This window comes from Halyomorpha halys, unplaced genomic scaffold (assembly GCF_000696795.3).
Source record: "Halyomorpha halys isolate HHAL.00 unplaced genomic scaffold, Hhal_1.1 Scaffold170.1, whole genome shotgun sequence".
Classification (NCBI taxonomy): Eukaryota; Metazoa; Arthropoda; class Insecta; order Hemiptera; family Pentatomidae; genus Halyomorpha; species Halyomorpha halys.
The window spans coordinates 1743225-1754640 of NW_027107231.1; the positions used below are offsets into that span (position 1 = coordinate 1743225).

The 11416-nt window shown below is 30.3% G+C and overlaps 1 protein-coding gene across 1 annotated transcript in view; it reads left to right on the top strand.

The window, feature by feature from the left end:
- Window positions 1–816: 816 nt before the first annotated feature.
- LOC106678981 (uncharacterized) overlaps window positions 817–11416 on the top strand; it is an 18283-nt gene continuing 7683 nt past the window's right edge. The window contains exons 1-6 of the mRNA XM_014417868.3: window positions 817–953; window positions 6389–6454; window positions 9987–10092; window positions 10614–10639; window positions 10715–10753; window positions 10849–10963. Coding sequence (XP_014273354.1) covers window positions 918–953; window positions 6389–6454; window positions 9987–10092; window positions 10614–10639; window positions 10715–10753; window positions 10849–10963 — 388 coding nt within the window. The 5' untranslated portion in view covers window positions 817–917. The remainder of the gene's footprint in view (window positions 954–6388; window positions 6455–9986; window positions 10093–10613; window positions 10640–10714; window positions 10754–10848; window positions 10964–11416) is intronic.

Consider the following 11416-nt stretch of genomic DNA (forward strand, 5'->3'; position numbering starts at 1 on the left):
TTTAATCATAGTTAACCTTCACTAATATAATTTATCACAATTAAAAACCAATAAAGGCTTATTAAACATTTAGCTAGCCACTGATGGTGAATTCAGAGGATCATCTTTGAGTGGCCTGTAAATGTGGTCCCATGTCTATATGAAATCCGATTTTTTTTTCTCCTGAATTATAAAACCACAAATTTTGAGCAGGATAATGAATTCTTTTACAGCTTGGCTTATAAAAGCTCATTTTTGCAAATAATAAACCAAAAATGTTCATGAAAACCTGTTTATTCTTATCACCAGCTTCTGAAAAAAATACTTTACATTATCATATTTTTAAAAATAAACCAGGATTTCTTAATTCAGAAATATTTGTAATGTTAAAGGTAGTATTTATGTGTATCTAACATTTCATTTAAGAAGGATTTATTTTATAATGAGGTGATTTCTTTATTGGGTGCTATTAAACTTTTATCTGCAGAATGAATGTCCTTTTTTCTCTATTTATGTAACTAAGTATCATTCTTAGAATCGATTCAATAGTAGGTTTCTTCTTCTGGATTATCTTCCTTCTACTCTATGTTGCCGTAAATTAATAGAACCACGTAAAACCTCTTCCTTTGATTTCTTCTAGCTGGATTAATATGTGCATTTCCAAACACATACAATAATTTTTTTTTTCAATTTTCAAATTATGGTGACGTCATCTAATATTTCATACATTCATGAAGATGTCGTGCCGTTAATGAACAGTCTACGCTACCACTAGATATCTAGCTGAGACTTCCGGCAAGATGTCTTCACTGGCAGAAGCAGGAGGTTGGACTTCCTCGCGACCTCCAGAGGAAGGCACCGTGAAGGTGGGAACCGGGACTTGGCCTCGCCCACCGGGAGCTATATAGCTTCATCGTCGAGTCTCTCCTTGTTCAGTCATGTCTCCTCTCGCAGCGCTTCTTCTCGCTATATCTGTGAGTTTCTATATTTTAAAACACGGTGCTTGAAATATATTTAAACTTTATAATTCAAATAGAAGGTACGAGGAATAGTGATTACGTATAATCTGGAGGTAAAGGGTTGTGATATGTACTTTCAAGGCATTTCGTTGGGGCGGGAGATAAATGTGCTTTAAATAATGTTGTTAAAACAGTTTTACATTGACTTATCTGCAGAGGATATCACTATCTTGGTCCAGTTTCCCTATCCTTCATATCTTCTGAAACAACAATAATTTTCAAAAGTTCAAAATAAAGTATTATTGGTCATGCCTTAAATATACTTTGTTTATTCTTAAAATATTTCAACTTAATATTTTTACAAAAACGTTTTTTTAAATAAATATAAATTGTACCTTGGGTCAATTAATGTATTATACCTTGGGTCATCCTCTATCGGGCCATGACTTGTACCTTATGAAATATTTATACAAATGGGACATATTATAATTGATTAAGAAATAAATAAAAAAAAGTTAAATGATAGCTCAGAACATACTAAAAATATAAATACACCCTCTCTGCTCAAACAAATTTACATAATCTTAATAGTCTATTCATTAAAAATTAATATATCTCAAATCTTGAATGAGAAACAAAGAATACGCGGTGATTGATTATTTATTGTTGCTTGGATCGCCCATGGGCCCATAACAGTGACTCATAGTACATTATCTTTGTGGGTTATATATTATATACATTATAAGCTAAATTGTTTACAAGACAAAACAACTAATGATTTCGAGTGAATATATACATCTTTTTGATGAAAAATTATCAAATGCTGTAAACACAAATTACTTTTCCAACATACTTTTCAATGTCGTCAAACAACTGATGGAGTTACAGCTATCTAAGTCAGGTAGATTGAATTTACTCAGAGTAGAAATCTTTATGTTAATACGAAAATCAAATCTCTCTAGGTAAAACTTTTTTTAAGGTAGTTCAACCCTGTATATTATGCAATAGATTCTAGTATTTTTTTCTCTCGTTCACTTTCTAAAACCCAGTAAAGGTTCAATAGATTCATTTTATTTTAATTAAATTATATAAATTGCACTCTTAACAAACCAACCATCACATTCTAAAGTGAATTAACACCACCTAAGTTGGAAGTACACTTCATACTAAATGGTCCATCCAGGCCAGATTATTTAAAACATCTAACTCATTGTTGCTAATTTCAAAATTACTATCTTGTATTCAAATTGTTGTCATAATGCATTTGACTGAGAAATGTATTGTGGTTGGAAAAATTTCGAATCCTAGTTTTTTCAAAGGTTTAATACTCGTTTTAAGTCCCCATGAGTCCAAATGATCAAGTCTTGCAAAATGATCAATACATGTATCGAAAAAATCCACTAGTATCTTGCGTTTGATCCCAAAACTACATTGAAAATATTCGCGAAAAAAATTTTAATGGAATCAAAGAATTGCATAAAATAAATAAAATAAAGAATCTACTGATGTATCTCCGGCATATCAACAGGATCATTATTGACGTTTTGATTATGATTATTTTCACGAAAACTATTATATTAACATTGCTGTTATAATTATTGTGGATGAAGAGTTGAATTTATGAGAATTGAGCTGCAGTTTTTAATTTTCTGAACATTGAAATAATTTATGTCCTACATTTATTTTTCGCCCTGTAATTCGCATCAACATAACCTATTCAAGGTATAAATTTGAAAATCTTAAAATATTTACCACCTAAGAAAATTAAAATAAAATTTTAAATTAGGTTTAGAGAAATTTTGACTTAACTTAATCTTTATAGTGTTGCAAATGTATGAAAGGGTATGGAATTTTCTCTAAAACTACAACTATTATATATCTGTAGCTAAATTCTAAACAGAAATTTCAAAAATTTATCTCTGTTTTTTTGCTCCGTTTATGAGGACTTAACAGCTCTATTATTCAACGAATGGACATATCTCAGTAAATTTGAGTTTTCCAAGTCTATGTCGAGACAACTCTGAGCTGACAAAATCTGAGATGTTGAGGTTCGAGATTGTTTTGAGTTGATGTGGAATGTTATCCAACTATTACTGTTACTGATAATGATTATTTATGGGGCCTAAAGCTAGAAAAAAAATTAATAATACAAATTTAGTTGTAAGCATCATAAGTAAATCAAATTAATACATGTTTTGCCATCACAACTTTCAAAGTTTCCTTTCTTGATTTTTAATCAACGTTGACAACCTCTCACCGGAAATGAGAAATTTATGAAATTCATTGTTCTTTTATTAAGCTTTCTAATTAATGCTTCATCTACTTATTTAATCTGAAAAATATTAATAATGAAAGATTTAATATACATTTTGTAAATAAAATTATAATTTATAATTTTTAAATACGATAAAAATATAATTTTAATTTTTTTTCTTTTAAAGGCATGTAACTAACTACCAAGTTGAAAAAAAATGTTAATAATGCTGACATTTTAAATATTTATTTGACCTTTTTAACATTTTGTGTGCTAAACTGTCATAAGGTAACAGAGCTTCCTCTAATATTTCATGTGATTCAACAGCTTCTGATTGAAATCCTTTTATCTCAAGATTGTTGGAGATTATTCTGAGGTTTAAGTAGGTCAATATATCTTCTGAAACTTTAAACTTTATTTAGCCATTTGTGATTTTTTTTAAATCTTATTTTTACAACCTGTTTAGGCAGTCTTTATTGTACACAAATGCTCCTGATCACTGAAAACGTCGATAATTATTTTAAATTTTAGCATAATAATCAGGATACTTATACCATACGAGATGGGCAACGCGTAAAAATAAACTATTTTTACCGCTTCTTTCCTTTATAAATAGAATTGCAAGAATTTTTTTCAGGACATCTTAACACAGATAACCGAAAAAATATAAATTAGCAATGATTGATAGTAAATGAACTGTAAAATAGTTATGGTCAACATATAATAAAAAGAAAAAAGTTCTAGATAAAGTTCTTTTTTAAAATTATAATGTTATTATCATTTTATGATTACTTTCCTTATTTTTAGACCAAAGCTTTCCTTGTCCTTAGGGCCGATCATGCTCTTGATTAGGTCAAGTTGTCAGTATGTTCAAGTATGAAAATAAATCTGAGAAGCTCTGATTGTTCATTTGTCAATTCACTAGCAGTATTTAATATTGTTGTCTTAATAAACTCCATTCACTTCCATGACAATCACAAAGTCTTTATAAAAAAAAAAAAATGCTAAATGAATATTCTGTTCCTCATTAGCCTTAATCCTGTATACAACTTCAGCTAAATAAAGGTTAGTATAATCCTCTCTGCTTAGCCATTTCTTGTAGATGGCAAGTGCCGTCGTTAAGGGCAATCATAATTTTATAGATTTATATAAAATAATAGTATGTGAAGTTATTAAACATATATAAATCTGTAATTTACAACACATGAAACGTCTTTAGTTCTGATTAGTGAAGAAAAGAACCATGTTCGGTCATTCAAGAAAGTGATCTGACCACCAAGTGTTTCCTACAGTACATTAAAGGATCAGACACTCACGTATCTGAGGCTAGATGAGTCCGAGGAGGGCCTCCCGACTCAGGTTCTAACCACGGCTAGTATAATATAATAGATAATTATCTTCTACAGCAGAAATTTGAATATTAGTTTTGCCTTACACTCTGAGCTACATCACTCTTCGTGTATATAAAATTATTCGTTTAATACAATATTTTTGTAGTGTCTATGCGATTTTTTATATTAGAACGTTCTAATTAACCATTGTTTTACATTTTTAAAATATAGAGGCGTGGTAGAAAACAGTTTGGAGACAGTATAAAACTAGTATAAATTTACTATATAATTTACAAGTACAATAATAAAATCACTATAAACAAGGACAACAATTGATTCATTTTTTTCGGACCTGGAAATTCCTATGGTCCTTAGACGAAGTAAAGTTCCTTCTAAATAAACTAAGTGATTAAATAAAACAAATTAAAATTTTTAATTAAAAGCAATCAAATTAAGTTAAACTCTGTCAGCACATCAAAATCAAAATAGTTTATTATAATCCTTACTAATTATTCAATTTAGAAGGAAGAATTGCTCAAATCCAACTATAGATTTCGTCGTTTAAGTTGTGATTCTTCTGAGTCCAAAAATATCCAAAATGGGATTTTTTAAAAATATTTAATAAATCAATGCATCATTCCTAGAGTGTCCTACAAGACGATGGTCTGGGAGAAATTTCCCCAGAATGATTTATTAAGTAGAATAAAATAGTATTCGGGATTTTTTTCGGACTTATGCAACCATTTTTGTATCTCACCATAATGAGGTACTTCGAAAATGGGTTGTGATTATTTTGCACCACTTTAGAATCTAAGCATAGACAACTTAATCCACGTAAATTGTGCAAAAGTTTTTCGTGAACCAATGCTAAATCATAGTTTCTTGACAGGAAGGGACTAATCATTTGGGAAGAAAAGGGGATCTCAGGGCGTTTGAGGTAGCAATTTCATTCTTAAAATACACTAATTATCTTCAAACTCTTAATTATATCATCTATAAAACTGGAAAAGGTTATTCAGTAATCCTTGAACAGGCTGTATTCCTGGTTATAATATTTTTATTTCGTTATTTTTCATGTCATAATTGCTGATATACAAAAAGAAAATAATCAATCATGAATTCTTAAACAAAGGTGGGACATAAAAGTACCTATTTATAACATCGGCGTTAGGGAATCGAATGAATACATCGTCCTAGGTTCGTGAATCGATAGTAAGTGGGCTAGGACCTGGGGGTTGGAGGGTGGTCGGGTGATGCTATTATTAAATAGCTGCACTAACCTGGTCTTGGGGGGGGGGGTGGAGGAGTTTACCCGCGTCGTTACCTACAATTCAATTACTCCAGTCCCCGACTCAATCGATTTATTTAATGCTCTAATGACTTACCAGATCATAGCGTCGTGGATTATTTATCAGATAATGTAATTTATGATGAGTAATAATTTTTTTTTTCTTTAAATTAAATTAAAATTTGATATTTAAATATCATTAAAATAAAGAGAAATATCGGTAATAGAGTCAACTATTAATAGCCATGTTTGTGGAACATTTACTTATATTATGTTCAATCTCTTTTTGGGTAACCAGTCATATCAATTTTGCGAATCACGGGAGTTACGTGATAATTAATGCAAAGATGTAGAAATATTATATATAGATATATATAAGATAAAATAAGATAATTTCAATATTTCTACATCTTTGCATTAATTAAAAAGTAACTCCCGTGGTTCGCACTGGAACTGTTTGTCGCACTGAAAACTTGAACTGTTTTTTCATTATGCTTATCTTTTGATTAATGATTAAACTTAAGAACAGACTAACAAGGAATTAATTACTTATAATAATATTTTTTTTATTTTTCAGGTTTTCGGGGTAGTAAGGGCAAAGGACCCAGTAGATTGCTCGAAACCACCAGCTGGATGGCCACGGGTAATATTAATATATTATAGTTTAATAAAAAAAAATGGTAGATTCTGGATTTACTAATGTTTCTAAAATTTTATCATTATCTCGCTACCCCAGTTCAACTGTTTAAGATCTCAAAAAATGGTTATTTGGAAATATGCATGTAATCTTAGAAATAAGGATAAGATCTATACAGTTCAAAACTATCGATTACATCTCGAAATATTTTTTTTACTTATATTTTATGACATATGTTTACCTATTATTCTTTGTAATAAATAATAACCATTTCTTGAGACGTTTCAATGTTCAACTAGGGCAGCGATATGTACTCTTGTGGTAAAAGTTTCATTTAAGAAGCTATTTTAGTTCATTGTTTTTATTCCAAAACATACCAGTTTTTCTCAACACTTTGAGTTGGTCTTAAACATTTGAATGCTAGTGTAACTGTTGTTCTTCATTCATGTTAAATAGGTAAATAAAGAACTGATTTACGAAATTGCTAGAACGGCTCAGTCTTCGGTAATTTTAATTATATGTAATTTATTTGGTATAATTTTATGTCAAGGTGCTTGGATGAACTACTTGTATTCAAAAATACAAAAATATGAAAAAAGTTGAAATTTCAGGCTTTAAATCTAGATAAGAAAAATATTAGATCTTAACACTCTTCAACTATTTTTGTGATTATTTTTTACTATGTAAATATACATGGGAGTTGCATTTATAGCTTTCCTGTATCGTGCCAAAGTAGAGTTTAGGAAAATATAGCTATCGTTGAAAATAAGAGCTATATGGAAGTCACGAAACTGGTATGTGCATTTATAATCAGAATGTAAATGACGGAATCTTTTTTTCAAAACTTCTTTCTAAGGTGTTGAAAAGATAAAGTTGCTTACATAAATAATCCCAAAAATGAACATAGAAAGACCTAGCAAATTTGCTTACATATTAAAAGACTAGGTGAATCATACAGATGTTACCTAAGCTGATGAGGAAAGCAAGTTTGATACGGTAACAACACTTGCTGTAGAGAAACTACGTACTGCACTTGTTAATTGGACTTCATTTCATTTATTGACTGATATTATAATTCACAATATTGGATGCCGTTAATATGCAGAGATAAAGTGTATGTTTATATTTTATTTAAAAGAAAAAATTAAAGATAATAATAAATTAAACAAAAACTTCAGAAATGAAAATAAAAGAAACCTCTACAAAATCTTTTCACTCAAGTTTTACATCAAGCTGAAAACCTCCGAATTCACTCTTTTTCTTTCCCTCCGCACATGTACAGTAGGGCTCTTCTGACCGATAGGCAACTTTCATCACCAGGTGAAATGTCTCCCCCTCTCTCCCTAGCCCCTCCCCCAAAAAAAGAGGGAATACCTTCCAACCCGCAGCTCTCGTGTTTTTGTTTTCCCGCTTTCTTTCGCCTTCTGGACTATAGGAAATCTCAGTCCTTTTCTTTTACCTTTCCACTGAGGTTAAAACTCCCTTGTCTCTCCCAAGTAGTCTCAATGATGAGATATCTCTTCTTTTTTGTTGCAATCGTACTCATAAGATTGCTTTTGATGAAGGTGAAATTAGATTAAATTATCAAAATATAATTGTAATTCGCACAAAATAACATTAATAAAATATTACTCGAAAACTTTGAAAGTATAAACTTTGTCATAAAAAGAATTAATAAAAAAAAATTACCACAGTATTTTATAGAGTAAAAGTTAATATAATAAGGAAATTTCAAACTACTATTGTCTGATCTTGGGAAAGACTTTTTCACTCTTAAGACCATTGCTATCACAGTACAAAGTTCAATCGGTGGCTTAATATTGATTTTAAAATTTTTTTTCTACTTTTGTACTTTAAAATCACTCAAAACACGTTTTTTAAGATATGACGTTATTGAAAAGAGTGATCAATGTGTCTGTTTCAGTGTTAGAAGCCAGTGGAGATTAAATGAGAGTACTACCTCCGAATTCTCCCTGTTAATCAAAAAGTAAAACTAACATGTAATCAATTTTTTTTTCACATCTGTAAGATGACGTCATTTTCAAAACAAGATATTATTTTTATTGAGAGACAAAATATGTGATTAATATGAGAAAAATAAACTTATATAACAAAAAGAGAAAGGACGCCGAAAGGTCTGAAGAAACAACTAAAGGTAAACTTTTCAGGTGTGGGTAGATGATTTCCTTAATAAATATCAAATATTACTTTCTAGATTAGAAAAACATTGCTGATACTTCTACATCGGTTGTCAATAATTTTTAATTTTTACATTAAAAATACTTACATCTTCCCCAAATATTTCCTAGATTTTGCAATCGTTTGAGTTGGCCATTAAAGGGTTTATCTTCACCAATTTGCAAAGAACAGTATGTTTTCAAACATTTGTTATTAAATTGAAATATTGAAAGATGAAACGGAAAAGTTAAGGTTTGGATATATCATTTTCAGGACAAGACATTCCTTGTGATTTCTACGTTACTTATGAACAAGTGATATGAATAGTTTATTTTAGATTTTTAATTCTTTTTTGAGCACTAATTTAATCAACTCATATGACCAAGTTGCATTTGCCAATTCTATGATTAAAGACAAACAATATTCAACATCTAACTCGTTTTACTGAATAGAAGGTATTAAAAACTAGCCCTAATTGTTCATAGCCTAAGCTACTCCGATTCGACGCCCCACGTTTGTTCCAGAACAGCTCTACAACATAGTCTCGTCTACACCATTACGTTCGCAAGGTACCTCATAACACAGGATTCTATACTTTCCGTTTAAACAAAATTCAAAATCGAATCCAACAAAACTAGAAAATATAACATAGAAGCTGTTTAGAACTATCAATGAACCATAGCCTCTATTAGAACCGGATAATGGATTTTTACGACTTTTTAGCGATGGAATCTAGTGATTTTGAATACCTTATACAACCATGATGATTCTATTTTGGTGTGACACAAAATTTTAATGTTCAGGTTTATTTACAAAACTATGGCAAATACTTGCAAGCGCAAACTTGTAAATGGGTTATTCGTAGCTTGGCTGGTACAATGTGGCCTGAATTTATGGCCCATCAAGTGTTGCTTTTAGTGCACAAATAAAATATTATTTGGGCAAGGGCTTACATATTGTTTTAGAACTACCAGCAAATAATTGTCTGACGTACATTATGTTATGTACGTACCTATGTTTGTTACTTTTTTTTTTTTATCAAGTATGTAGGAATTTTAGACTTACGGTAATTGATAATAAAATTGTGGAAGCGGCTATATATCGCGCAGACCCGCATTGCATTCCGGGGACACGGGAATATCGATGCAGCCCCTTGTAACAAAGAGGCACAACAAGGTCCTGGTGTATACCAGAACTAAAGCCTAGAGCTTTACTGACACCTGAGAATAAATTAGTCGTCACATATTTATCGTTAATTTTAATCATACATACATATGCGCGTAATGGAAACGGTGTATGTGGGAAATTTAAAATAATTCTTAATCACTTAATTTCCTTTTCTTTCGCCTGTTCCTTTTAGCAACCCCCTAATTGCTGCGACCAGCCCTACCCGACCGACCAAATGAGGAAGCACCTGGTGGGCTGTATCAGGCAGTATGGTGCACCATCTTCTGCTGTCCTCACTGGTGAGTGTTGTAACTTTGTTAAATGGTGATTATTTTTAGCAACCTATATTAGTTTTAAATTACAAAGTTTTTATTTAGTTTGATTTCGGATAATTATCGTGTGTGACGATACTAAAACTCTTGTTTAAAATGTTTATACATATCTTTTAATTATACTTCTAAAGTTTACCTTTTTATTGTCTATTTTATTAAATTTAGCAACATATGTTCATATCTATGTTTCTTTTTAACAACAAAGACAAATTTTGGAGACAATAACATATTCTAAAATATCGTTATTTTCGATAATATAAACGATTATAATTAATTTTTTAGACAAATATTATTAATCTGATGCTTGAGGTAACTTCAAGTAATTCTCTTATATCAATCATAAAATATAAATAAAACCTACCGTACATACATAATTTGACTGTTACATTATGACTAGCGACAGAGTCCTGCCTATTAAAACAAATACTTTGTGTGTTTTTAAAACCCGAAAATCTTAATGTATAAAAGAACCAATCTCATTGTTTCAGAGAAATCTGTCCGTGAGAGAAGAAGTGTAAGTACTTACAACTTATCTAATTTATTTTATAGCATTTCTTCAAATACACTCAATAATTTTTCTTTTCCACAGTGTGTTGAGGAGTGCGTTTATAGATCCGCCGGTTTCATTGTAAGTATAATAGGAACATTTACGTTAAAGAATGCTTACATAACGAATGTCTATCGTTTATTAAAATATGAGTATGGTTTATAATCGTGTTTTAGAACAAGGAAGACAGTGTTCTGCAAAGGGAAGCAATTGAAAAACAACTGCAATCCATATCTGGTGACTCTTGGAAAAATGCTATTTCGGAGTCATTGAACGCCTGCTTCAAAGAAGGTAAGCATTCCACTGGTAATCACTTCACTTAATAATTTAGGTGCGTCTCACTAAAAAAAATATTTATGAATCTGAAACACAGATTATTTCCACGAATTTGACACGCTTATCTTGCATTATTCTTGTATCCGAAATTTTTAAAAATTACTGGGTAATATATTTCTAAAGCAAAAAAAAAAATTGAAAACTATCAGAATGGTAAATAGATCATACATTAACTTTTCTAATTACCACTTCTGCGCGAGGAAAGTCTACTGCCAAATAATAAGAAAAGCTATGGTATTAGTTATTTTCATATTCCTCTTATTTTTCATCTATAACATGCTTGATATTATCCGATGAATTGAAATGTATTTTTTTATATTTATATTATTTTCATTCTGACATTAACATAAGATTTTAAATCATATCTAATCTCTATGATATTTTTATATGAAGTTATTAATTTTTTTT